The 14,314-nt window shown below is 31.5% G+C and overlaps 1 protein-coding gene across 7 annotated transcripts in view; it reads right to left on the minus strand.

Moving 5' to 3' along the window:
- The window catches only part of LOC143076335 (zonadhesin-like), a 92,134-nt gene that overhangs the window by 63,364 nt on the left and 14,456 nt on the right, over positions 1-14,314 (minus strand). For 5 of the 7 annotated variants that reach the window (XM_076252059.1, XM_076252056.1, XM_076252055.1 and 2 more), the window contains 4 exons: positions 13,648-13,943; positions 13,169-13,371; positions 12,244-12,436; positions 86-112 (listed from right to left, as the gene is read on the minus strand). In XM_076252059.1, the coding sequence (XP_076108174.1) occupies positions 86-112; positions 12,244-12,436; positions 13,169-13,371; positions 13,648-13,943 (719 nt within the window). Of the gene's footprint in view, positions 1-85; positions 113-1,621; positions 1,815-2,546; positions 2,750-3,029; positions 3,326-4,193; positions 4,490-4,986; positions 5,229-6,230; positions 6,330-9,601; positions 9,669-10,683; positions 10,711-12,243; positions 12,437-13,168; positions 13,372-13,647; positions 13,944-14,314 lie in introns of those variants that run through there. The other 2 variants (XM_076252061.1, XM_076252057.1) reach the window with 2 other exon arrangements.

Consider the following 14,314-nt stretch of genomic DNA (forward strand, 5'->3'; position numbering starts at 1 on the left):
GTTTGTTCTTTCACTTTTTGTTTGTAAATTTTTGGCCATGGTATTGTCTGTTTTAATTTGCACTTAATTTGGAGAACATACTCACCATCAACATCTTTTGGATCTTCAGGTGCTTTGTATAGAAAAAATAAATACACTTTATTCTAATTTAAATTTCGAAGAATAATCCCATTCATATATTTGATACATATTTCCCCTAAAGGTTTGATAAAGATAATTAAAAAAAAATGTGATAAAATTCTTACACATTGCCTAAAATATTAAATATGTTTATTTTCTAAACATATCAATGAACAAGTCAACAAATTGTAAACTATCGCTAAAATGTGTGCAGATTCATGCCACTATATGACAGTCATATGTGCAAAGATCCGTATCGTTTACTGGGTAACAATCACCCCAAAAGATAATTCTGCATATCATATGCAATACTACTGTTGTGATGTATTCAGATAAAAAATATGTAAGGAACAACTCCTGTCCCCGTCTAAATAGAAATAATAATAAAAAAAAAAAAAATAAAAACAAAAAACAAATAGGAAAATTCTACAAAGACAAACGGGTGTTGACTATTTATTGAATCCGATCGTAGTTCATTATGCTGTGTTGAAAAGAAAGCCTTACAAATAGTTCAAAGAAATATACACATGCTGAAATTGATCCTGACCAACTGATCTACAAAACACGATTTAACTTCACTTTTTCTGTAACAGGTTGTGGCTTTCCTTTGAATACCATTTTTTTGAACATGGTTCCTTTTTATTATTTTTTTTTTCATTAAACAATTAGACGAAATAAAACTTTATATATATTTTTTATCGTCGTTGTGTCTGTTTGGTTTAAAGGAGCTATAAAACAGGTTTAAACCACCATTTTCCTCAGACAAGTCAGAAAAATGAGAGATGTTTTCACTAATTCTATTGTTTGATGACGTTTGATTTCGTCAGTTCTTATTTGCTTCCACCTTTTACAAATGTTTTAGATTTACCTTGAACTTCAGGGTTTTTGTTGTACTTTTTTTCTAGTAAGAAATGGTTCTAAGACGAAATTTCCAGCCATAATCACGCTACGATACTAATGTGATACAAAAATAGCAGATGTCGTCCGTCTTTAGTCTAAACTTTTGTTCAATATATGCTGGGAGTGGAACATCATTATTGTCTCAGAATAAAGAAAAACATGAAAAACCGGAAGAAGAAAAAAAAAACATAATCTCAAAGGAAAATAAAAACAGTTTGCAGCTTTTTAAAATCAGAAAAATAATGAACCAAATTGTGCTTTGCATCACCAGATTGAGGTAAGGTCAAAATGTATATTGCGATGATTAATATATTTACTTTTTAAAGCATATCTATATTTTAACCTGAACTTCACATTATCTTTATTATTGAACATTACGACGGTAAAACCACACAACTATTAACGTATTTACAGTTTTAGTATTTTATCACCTAATAACCTTTTGACGTCATTCAACAGTTAATTTTAAATTATGACGGCCAATGGTTTTAATTGTGATGCAAATTATGCCGGCACTTATGTGATTTTAAGTAATGCAGAACAAATTTGTATATTAGGATAAATACGTCTATTTAGATACATGTATAAAAGATGTCAGTACCTCTACATTGTTTGATTCCATCTCCTTTGAAACCCTCTTCGCAAACACAATCATAAACGCCATTGAGTATTTTACATTGTGCATTCCTGTTACATTTTTGACGTCTAATGACTTGCATGTTTGCGTCACCTGTTTTTGAGGCAACGCATCTGGACACCGTCCCACAATCTCTGGATGTAATTTCTGTATCAATCTAATTGCAAAAAGACAATATTGTATTTTATAGCTGAATATGGAAGTATCAAATGAGTTTCGAACCTCAATTCGGATATATCGTTCTCATTTCGACACAATCGTTGTTACGAGTAGTAAACTAAACGTGTACATCCATAAAAAAAATATAGGATGCATATAAGGTCGCCTTCAAAAACCGGAATAAGAGTAACAAATCTTTCCATTGAAATAATATGAATACATATCTTATTTTGTAATGTTAAATTATTCAATACACTTAAGGATGTACATAAGTGAAATTAATAAAAGCTTGAATTTAATATTAATACTATTAGTCGAAAGAACATAAGTTAAGGAACAAAATAAGTTAACAATATTGATAGGTTATGAGCTCCTTTTCGAGATATTTATTTTTTTTATGGCGGGAAAAGCTTAAGGCTGACTCAGACTTTTACATTATATTTACATTAGTTTTATTTGGGTCTCAAATCGATAGAAAAGAAATCTAGAATCGGCTTAAAGTTTGGTTAATGACCTTTTATGTGCTATTGAAGTCTTATATGAAAAGAAAAAATAAGGCACAATATTTTACCCAGCATTGTAGGAAAAAAAAACCTATGATTCCGAACTTCTGACACAATAGGTTTTTGTTTCAGTGCCAGTGATGAGTCTGATAAGTATGAATCGCGCGTCTGTCTTTCCAGATTAATCAACTTGATATCTTTATGAGTTTTAAAATTCAATAACTTACTGGAAAGTATTCACCGGAAGATAGCTTGCAACCACACTGAGCTATCGGTATACATTCGATGTCACTGAGTACAAATCCTTTTTTAAACTGACATCCTTCTGATCGGGGTAGTTTGCATGTATTGGGGGCATGTATATCAACGCATGTGGCTGGACATCCACTTACAGCACTACTGTATTCCATATTGCCTTCACATATAAAAGCTATTCAAAAATAATGTAGTTGTAATTGCAGATATAATGCATGCCATTTCAATACTTATAGATTACATGAAAAAAAAAAAAAACGGAGCTGGGGTACAAATGACATATTTCCACTTTCGATAATCGATTAAAACATCGTTACCAAAATTTATTGTTTGAAAATTATTCATATTTTGACATAATCACAGTGACGAAATCAACATTAGGAGTCATAAAAAGTAAATTCTAAAAGGGTGATTTATCGTTTACACTAGATATAAATTTGGAACAGCACACTTACGACAAAATTGTTTTGTTCTCCATGATATACTAACACCCATGTTTTCACATCTTTCTTCTAGGCCTTCAGCAGCTTCGCAAACAATTGTATTTAATATATCTGGATGATCACTGTATGCACAGTAGTCATATACACAAGTGTTATATATATCTTGAACTAATGCCGTGTCTACTTGTGAGCAGTCTTTGAACGAGCTGCTTGGGTTAGCTGGATTTAACTTCCCGCAGGCGGAGTTTCTATTCGCTTTGTTTCTCAGTGCTGACGTACAAGGATCCGGCGGGGTTGTCACGCCACACCTGAATTGAGTTTAGAAAGATCATGTAGACATACGATTTATAATTTTGATCATGATTTAGTTCACGCAGGCACTTGTTTATTTGGGAAAATTTCTGTTATTTGTTTGCTTAATGGCAACACATCTTGAGACACAAACTAATAACAGTTTTTAAAGTTAATGACGAAATAAATAAAAATTAATGAAAAAACATCAATAAAAAAGAAATAATAACAAAAAATACCTAACTCCAAGGAAATTCAAAACGAAAAGTGCATCATCAAATGGAAAAATTAAAATCTCAAATATATAAACGAATGGAAAAAAACGGTCATATTCATGATTTGGCATTTTCTTATGTATGAAACGATTAATTAAACCTCTGACATGTATGCCAAATAGCGTTCAGTAATCATATATGTTATAATGATTTAATCCTATCAATATATTAAAATTTCCCATGTTCTAACTATTAACTATTTATGTAATACCCAATGGTATAACCTAGATGACCAAACAATATGGCAAAAAAGAACAGAAAAAGAAAAAAAAAAAAAAACCGCAAAAACAGAATAAGAGAATATTAGAAAAGCCAGTTTCCACTACTTTAATCAAGTTTTGAGATCATGTATTTTTTTTTATTTTGCTCATTCTTTCATCATTGTGAAAAAATTCAACTACAAAGCACTTATAAAGGCCTAAAATAAAACTTTTTTCCCAAATTCTTTATTTTGGTTTAGAGCGGTTTGGCCGTATCATTCTGTATAGATATTCAGTATTGTTTCGTGCTATTGTATTAAGTTCTAAATTATTATTCATGTGTTTGATATTGATATTGACAATACTCTAAATCTCTTTTCTGTATAACTGTACGTGTACTATACACTAACTTTTTGCTAGTGCCTTCTCGAATCAGGTAACTTTCACCAATAAGCGTAAACTTGTCCGGTTTTGTGCGCACGTCCAAACAATCTTTTGTTCTAAAATCATCTTTAATGCCATTACAATTTCCACACAAGCCAATTAAATTCCGGCTGAATTGACTCGGTACCGATATAGTTACTGCGCTGTTCCCGTCCCATGTAATCAAAACTTTACATGTAGTTTTGAGTCTCACATAACGTCCTGAATATATGATACTGAAATATCTAGTTTTATATGGTAGATATATTTTAATTCCATCCACCTACAAATGTAAAAAAAAACTTGAAAAACCAATTAATAAATGAATGATTCTATTTGTAATTTTATCGGGGTGTAAAAGTGTTTACAGACGCACATTTTGTAGGAAGCGTTGAAGTGCTCCATTCTGAAAATGTTTGCACGATCAACACTTTTATCTGCACAGAAGAACGCGAAATAAAATTGCCATTGCACGATGAACGAACAATTAAAAAATTCTTGCACTTTGAATTTTTACCGATTTCACGAAACACGATGAATAACAACCCTATTCACGCTGCACGTGAAATAAAAATGGCAAAACACGTTGCACGAAAATAACCCTTTACCACCCTCTTTACTAATTTCTTATCTTTTTTCTATAATCTTAATTAAAGATTCTCTTGTCTCTTGATCGTTTTATTTTGTTTGTAAGTTTATTTTCGATTCCTGAGTTTGAATATCCCTTTTTATCTTTTGGCCCATTAGCTTATTATATCAATATTGAATTTAAGATATTACCTTGACAACGTTATTCTTTAACAAGTCAATCTTCGTCTTTCTAACGACTACATGAACAGACCTTGTAAATGAGACTTGTGTATTTCCTCTGTTTTCATTCTTGACTTGAACATGAAATCTGCATCTACTGCTTGGATTAACATATTGAGAGAAAGTATATTTACATGTTCCCATGAAATGTAATACTTGTCCGTCGAAAGTTCTGTAATGTGGATCGCCACTCGCTGAACATGTACAGCTTTCTGGTTATAGAGAATGTACAGAACATATTAAGTTCATTGAAAGAAACAACATATCTGCAAATTATCATACAGCTGTTAGAATGACGTTGAAAAAATTGACTAATTAATAACTAAACTAAACTTAAACGAGATTTTGTAACCTTTGCTACATGTGTATGCAAATTCTCTACTAAAATTTATTATCCATAAATAATATAATATAACTATGAAGTATATAACTATGGTTTGTATTTCCATCTCGTTTAACTTTCCTCAATTATAACTGTGATAAAGATATAAAATCGTGCACCAAAATCAAGACAATTATCTTTCTTTCTCATACTCAGCAATGCATCATGCTTAATTTTCAACGCCGTCAAATGATCTGTTCTTAACCAAGAATTATAAGGTATTTAGTACAAAATGAACACCAAAACTTTTTGTTCGATATAGAACTAAATGGAACAACATGTGGAAATAAGCTGACCATTGTTGCCATGAATAACGACACAAAACAAATAAAATCCAAACCTCAGGTGATAGACTGGCGGTGTGTCAAGTTTAAACGATGGCGTAAACGCTTAGATGTTTTCCAACCATGTGTGGTAACTCTAATGACAAAAACACTTCCGAGGAAGTGACAAAAGTAACAACAATGGGTTAATGTATTAACTTTTGAATACACAAAAAATAACCAGTAAGAGCAATGTTATTACAGTCACGTTATGTTATCAATGCGAAGAATAGAACCATAACCCGAAGGTGTGTTGAAACTCAACTGTTCGGTCTTTTATTAGCCATCTAACCAGATCAGATATTTTGTTTTTAAATCTTGCAACCTTTGATTTAAGTCAAATACAAATTGAAAGATGCCGCATTAAATACACCACAGTATCCTCTTTGGTCCAATTTAATGAAATTGATCCTCAGATGTGGACAAGTCTTTATTTTTCAAATTCACAATATCTCTAGCTGAAATATACATAGCATGATGCCTTTTTTATTTTTGTAAACGGTACTTACTGGAACAAATGTTGATGCCATCTCCTGTGTATCCTCTTTTACATCTACATCTTCCTCTTTCGCATGTACCATTTTTGTGACATTTCCCCTTGCAATTACCTGTATAGACGAGCAAACCACCATAGCGAGAAATTGTTCTTAACATTTAGAAATTAAATTGAAACACCACTAACAGTATGCTCCCCTTCAATACAAAAGACATCCCAGTCTTCAAACCTCTACACAGAAAATAAAATACCGCGCCTTATACACATCAAACCTTTATCGAGGAGAGCGAAATAGGAAAATCAAGCTTCTGTATATCGTAACAACTAAATAAGGGTTTTAATTGGGGTCCGTTATTTCAGTTTTCTTTAATTCTTTAGGTCATTTTTCTGTATTTTTTAAAATAATTTTCTGCCCATTTTCTCTATTCTTTATATTTTAGCACACATTAAATTCTGTTCTTTTTATTTTGGCACTATTTGTTTGTATTCTTTATTTATTTTGATCAGATCCGTTTCTTGAATTATTTTTTATTTATAAAATTGAGAATGGAAATGGGGAATGTGTCAAAGAGACAACAACCCGCCCAAATAAAAAACAACAGCAGAGGGTCACCAACAGGTCTTCAATGTAGCGAGAAATTCCCGCACCCGGAGGCGTCCTTCAGCTGGCCCCTAAACAAATATATACTAGTCCAGTGATAATGAACGCCATACTAATTTCCAAATTGTACACAAGAAACTAAAATAAAAATAATACAAGACTAACAAAGGCCAGAGGCTCCTGACTTGGGACAGGCGCAAAAATGCGGCGGGGTTAAACATGTTTGTGAGATCTCAACCCTCCCCCTATACCTCTAACCAATGTAGTAAAGTAAACGCATAACAATACGCACATTAAAATTCAGTTCAAGAGAAATCCGAGTCTGATGTCAGAAGATGTAACCAAAGAAAATAAACAAAATGACAATAATACATAAATAACAACAGACTACTAGCAGTTAACTGACATGCCAGCTCCAGACTTCAACTAAACTGACTGAAAGATTATGATTTCATCATATGAACATCAGGCACAATCCTTCCCGTTAGGGGTTTAGTATCATACCATCATAACATATATGAGAAGAACATTACCCGTGTCATGCCAACAACTGTTTTTAGAATAAATGTGTTTAGTTCCGATGCAAAGACCTTATGAGTGACTCAATATTAACGCCAAAATATGCAATCTTTAATGACTTGACAACAGTATCGTAATTATAGTATTTAAGCAAAATACTGGTAATATAAAAAAGAAGATGTGGTATGATTGCCAATGAGACAACTATCCACAAAAGACCAAAATAACACAGACATTAACATGTTAGTTTTTATTACTAGTGAAATCATCAGCCGTTATTTTTCTCGTTTGAATTGTTTTACATTTGTCATTTCAGGAGCTTCTTATAGCTGACTATTGTTGAAGGCTATATATGTCAATTCATGCGCATTTAATCTCTTTTGGAAAGTTGTCTCATTGGCAACCATACCATATCTTCTTATTTTTATATATACAGACATCTTGCATATAAAAAATGAACAATGATATGCAAAATGTCCTTGCATTTGGTTAATTGTAATGAAAATAGCACATTTGGTCTCTATAATGAAAACTACTTGGTATTAAATTAACTACATTGTTCTGATGGATTTTGGCCTGTTAATTATTTAACGAATAAAGAGATAAATCTCGTATCCAATTGAACGAAGGTTATATGATAAAGTGATACCTAAACAATAATGTGATTTGATATTTTGACATTTAAAGTGGATGTTCATGGGGTCAATGCTGACTACAAAAATTCACGACGGAGTAATTTTTTATTCATTCTCCTTGACAAGGGCTTGGCTATTTTCGAATTTCACGATGTCGTCTTGGCAAAAAAACAATACTCTTGTAATTTTATTTCTGAGAATAATTAATATCTAATTGAAAAAAAAAAGAATGTGGGGTATACACCCATGGCACAAACCAATACAGCAACAAGCTCACATAAAGCAAAGTAAAAGCGTTTTTATTTCTGTTCTTCATCACAAAATCACAGTGAGACTTTCAAAATGAAGCAAAAAAACGTATCACATCATTGAAAATTTGAAGGGGCCCCAAGCATCAGGTTTTATGAAATTTAATTTCTTTGTTGACACTGAGAAACGTTTTAGTTTTATTCCGACTCTGATGTTTAAAAATCGATTAGACAACCAAAAAAAAAAAAAATGCCCATCAAAATCCAAAAAAAATATTGTATATTTCTGTAACACAAAATGCATTTAACTTTTATATATCTAGTGGATGCAAGACCTTTAATTTTTTTCAACTGCACAGGTTAGTCTGTACTCGGAATAGTTTTTGAGGTCTAAACACAGCCATTGTTGTCCATTTGTTATGATGAACCTTTAATAGTTATGTTTTATAACGCAATTAGTTTCATGTCATTGTTTATAACAAAGTTTGAAGTAGAACTTCTATTAGGCCGAACAAATAGTAAGACAATATGTCACTCCCATTGAATTCCATTATATTAACAACATTGTGTGAGCAAAACGAACAGACATAATAGGTAAAAAGGTCTAAAATTTGGATACAGAATATATAAACTTAATTTCTATACAAACTACGATGTATGGTTCTCAATCAATTGAATACAGACAATGCATTAATATACTTTAAATTGTTTGAAAATGTCACACATCAATATATTTTTTTCATACGGTATATAAGCTATATCTATAAAAAGTAAAATCACAAAAATACTGAACTCAGAGGAAAATCAATTCGGAAAGTCCATAATCACATGGCAAAATCAAATAACAAAACGCATCAAAAACGAATGCACAAAAACTGTCATATTCCTGACTTGGTACAGGCATTTTCAAATGTAGAAAATGGTGGATTGAACCTGGTTTTATAGCTAGCTAAACCTCTCACTTGTATGACAGTCGCATCAAATTCCATTATATAGTCACCGATGCGTGAACAAAACAAACATACATAATAGGTAAAAATGTTAAAAATAGGGGTACAGCAGTCAACATTGTGTTATCATCTTAATCACTATAAAAACAACAAATGTAACGAAGAAGTACAAAAAGGCATACATCAAATTAACATCCTCATTTTGATTATATTATACGATTATATTTGTCTATGTAAAATGCACCCATCAAGGAAGGAGGGTATGGGTACTGGTGTAAAATTGCGCGTTTGAAATTCGCGTATAAAAGACAACAATATTTAAAAAAAAATAACAAAGAAAAATATAATGATTTGTATATTACGACTTCTATACATATTGTAATGCGATGATTTAAAATTAAAACAAGATAAAGGATCCGAAGTAAACTTACCACACATAGGTATCTTACAGTATTCCCAACGTGTGTTTGGATCATTTGTATAACACCATGGTTGTGCGCCGCTGTTGTCAGTATTTCTACAGTAATTATGTTCCGTTTTAAACTTGCTTTACGAGTGTTTGTGTGGATATTGTCGTTCCCAATACTGACAGGAACGCCCAGTTTGTGTCAAACTAATTCGACCCTTGTATTCCGTACCCAATGTGGATGTTCGACATTCTAAAATATTTATGAATAAATTTAGATGTGGTTTACACGTCGTTGAGCCTGCAATACAACGACATAGCAAATAAAGTTAAGAGAGCAACACACTTTCAGGTTGTCTTCAACAATTGGTCGATTTCATTTATATGTGTTTAAGTTAAAATAAAATTTTCACAAGCATCACAATCCTGATAATCACTTTGTCATCCTTCGGGCAACATATGTGTACCGATTTTTATAACAAGATAATCTAAAAAGATGTGGTATAACTACCAATAAGACAACTCACCACTGAGACCAAAGTGACGAAGACGTTAGCAATTTTAGGACTTCGACAATGTTCAAGACATATACGACATAACAAGCGTTTACAGGCTCGAAATGACTAAGGTAAATCGAAATCAAAGGAGAAATATTGTACTCGTAAAAGATGATGCATGAAGTTCGATTACTGGACGTTAATAATAATATTTTGAATATACAATGTAGTATGAATTAGTTTTAACATTACTTGTTCAAAAGCTGCATTCATTTTCTTGAAGTTGTTTTAAAGTGTATACGAATGAAAGTAACTCTTGTATATTTCAAAATTTGAATGAATAGTTTTATGATTAAAAAAAAAAATGTGTACAGTTACCACAAAGTTATGTCGAAATACGCAACTCTTGAGTAAAAAAGATACCATTATATAAAACTTTTGTATTAACTTATAATGAATTTCCAACAATACATATTTCGTCATAATGAAGTTTCCCACATTGTGTATTGGAAAAGTAAATATCTATGTTTGTTCTTTCATTTTCTTTTGTAAATTTTTGGCCATGGTATTGTCTGTTTTTATTTGCATTTACTTTAGAGAACATACTCACCATCAACATCCTCTGGATCTTCATGTGCTTTGTATCGAAAAAATAAATACACTTTATTTTAATTTCGAAGAATAATCCCATTTATATATTTGGTACATATTTCCCCATAAAGTTTGATAAAGATAATTTATAAAAAAATGTGTTAAAGTTCGTACACATTGCTTAAATACTAAATATGATTATTTCCTAAACATATCAATGAACAAGTCAACAAATTGTAAACTATCGCTAAAATGTGTGCAGATTCATGCCCCTATATGACAGTCATATGTGCAAAGATCCGTATCGTTTACTGGGTAACAATCACTCCAAAAGATAAATCTGCATATCATATGCAATACTACTGTTGTGATGTATTCAGATAAAAAATATTTAAGGAACAACTCCTGTCCCCGTCTAAATAGAAATAATAAAAAAAAAAAAAAAAAAAAAAAAAAAAACAAATAGGAAAATTCTACAAAGACAAACGGGTGTTGACTATTTATTGAATCCGATCGTAGTTCATTATGCTGTGTTGAAAAGAAAGCCTTACAAATAGTTCAAAGAAATATACACATGCTGAAATTGATCCTGACCAACTGATCTACAAAACACGATTTAACTTCACTTTTTCTGTAACAGGTTGTGGCTTTCCTTTGAATACCATTTTGTATTATTTTGATAAACAAATTATAAATCACGAGAACATGGTTCCTTTTTATTATTTTTTTTTTTCATTAAACAATTAGACGAAATAAAACTTTATATATATTTTTTATCGTCGTTGTGTCTGTTTGGTTTAAAGGAGCTATAAAACAGGTTTAAACCACCATTTTCCTCAGACAAGTCAGAAAAATGAGAGATGTTTTCACTAATTCTATTGTTTGATGACGTTTGATTTCGTCAGTTCTTATTTGCTTCCACCTTTTACAAATGTTTTAGATTTACCTTGAACTTCAGGGTTTTTGTTATACTTTTTTTCTAGTAAGAAATGGTTCTAAGACGAAATTTCCAGCCATAATCACGCTACGATACTAATGTGATACAAAAATAGCAGATGTCGTCCGTCTTTAGTCTAAACTTTTGTTCAATATATGCTGGGAGTGGAACATCATTATTGTCTCAGAATAAAGAAAAACATGAAAAACCGGAAGAAGAAAAAAAAAACATAATCTCAAAGGAAAATAAAAACAGTTTGCAGCTTTTTAAAATCAGAAAATTAATGAACCAAATTGTGCTTTGCATCAACAGATTGAGGTAAGGTCAAAATGTATATTGCGATGATTAATATATTTACTTTTTAAAGCATATCTATATTTTAACCTGAACTTCACATTATCTTTATTATTGAACATTACGACGGTAAAACCACACAACTATTAACGTATTTACAGTTTTAGTATTTTATCACCTAATAACCTTTTGACGTCATTCAACAGTTAATTTTAAATTATGACGGCCAATGGTTTTAATTGTGATGCAAATTATGCCGGCACTTATGTGATTTTAAGTAATGCAGAACAAATTTGTATATTAGGATAAATACGTCTATTTAGATACATGTATAAAAGATGTCAGTACCTTTACATTGTTTGATTCCATCTCCTTTGAAACCCTCTTCGCAAACACAATCATAAACGCCATTGAGTATTTTACATTGTGCATTCCTGTTACATTTTTGACGTCTAATGACTTGCATGTTTGCGTCACCTGTTTTTGAGGCAACGCATCTGGACACCGTCCCACAATCTCTGGATGTAATTTCTGTATCAATCTAATTGCAAAAAGACAATATTGTATTTTATAGCTGAATATGGAAGTATCAAATGAGTTTCGAACCTCAATTCTGATATATCGTTCTCATTTCGACACAATCGTTGTTACGAGTAGTAAACTAAACGTGTACATCCATAAAAAAAAATATAGGATGCATATAAGGTCGCCTTCAAAAACCGGAATAAGAGTAACAAATCTTTCCATTGAAATAATATGAATATATATCTTATTTTGTAATGTTAAATTATTCAATACACTTAAGGATGTACATAGGTGAAATTAATAAAAGCTTGAATTTAATATTAATACTATTAGTCGAAAGAACATAAGTTAAGGAACAAAATAAGTTAACAATATTGATAGGTTATGAGCTCCTTTTCGAGATATTTATTTTTTTTATGGCGGGAAAAGCTTAAGGCTGACTCAGACTTTTACATTATATTTACATTAGTTTTATTTGGGTCTCAAATCGATAGAAAAGAAATCTAGAATCGGCTTAAAGTTTGGTTAATGACCTTTTATGTGCTATTGAAGTCTTATATGAAAAGAAAAAATAAGGCACAATATTTTACCCAGCATTGTAGGAAAAAAACCCTATGATTCCGAACTTCTGACACAATAGGTTTTTGTTTCAGTGCCAGTGATGAGTCTGATAAGTATGAATCGCGCGTCTGTCTTTCCAGATTAATCAGCTTGATATCTTTATGAGTTTTAAAATTCAATAACTTACTGGAAAGTATTCACCGGAAGATAGCTTGCAACCACACTGAGCTATCGGTATACATTCGATGTCACTGAGTACAAATCCTTTTTTACACTGACATCCTTCTGATCGGGGTAGTTTGCATGTATTGGGGGCATGTATATCAACGCATGTGGCTGGACATCCACTTACAGCACTACTGTATTCCATATTGCCTTCACATATAAAAGCTATTCAAAAATAATGTAGTTGTAATTGCAGATATAATGCATGCCATTTCAATACTTATAGATTACATGAAAAAAAAAACGGAGCTGGGGTACAAATGACATATTTCCACTTTCGATAATCGATTAAAACATCGTTACCAAAATTTATTGTTTGAAAATTTTTCATATTTTGACATAATCACAGTGACGAAATCAACATTAGGAGTCATAAAAAGTAAATTCTAAAAGGGTGATTTATCGTTTACACTAGATATAAATTTGGAGCAGCACACTTACGACAAAATTGTTTTGTTCTCCATGATATACTAACACCCATGTTTTCACATCTTTCTTCTAGGCCTTCAGCAGCTTCGCAAACAATTGTATTTAATATATCTGGGTGATCACTGTATGCACAGTAGTCATATACACAAGTGTTATATATATCTTGAACTAATGCCGTGTCTACTTGTGAGCAGTCTTTAAACGAGCTGCTTGGGTTAGCTGGATTTAACTGCCCGCAGGCGGAGTTTCTATTCGCTTTGTTTCTCAGTGCTGACGTACAAGGATCCGGCGGGGTTGTCACGCCACACCTGAATTGAGTTTAGAAAGATCATGTAGACATACGATTTATAATTTTGATCATGATTTAGTTCACGCAGGCACTTGTTTATTTGGGAAAATTTCTGTTATTTGTTTGCTTAATGGCAACACATCTTGAGACACGAACTAATAACAGTTTTTAAAGTTAATGACGAAATAAATAAAAATTAATAAAAAAAACATCAATAAAAAAGACATAATAACAAAAATACCTAACTCCAAGGAAAATTCAAAACGAAAAATGCATCATCAAATGGAAAAATTAAAATCTCAAATATATAAACGAATGGAAAAAAACGGTCATATTTATGACTTGGCATTTTCTTATGTATAAAACGATTAATTAAACCTCTGACATGTA

Source organism: Mytilus galloprovincialis, chromosome 5 (genome assembly GCF_965363235.1).
Source record: "Mytilus galloprovincialis chromosome 5, xbMytGall1.hap1.1, whole genome shotgun sequence".
Lineage (NCBI taxonomy): Eukaryota > Metazoa > Mollusca > Bivalvia > Mytilida > Mytilidae > Mytilus > Mytilus galloprovincialis.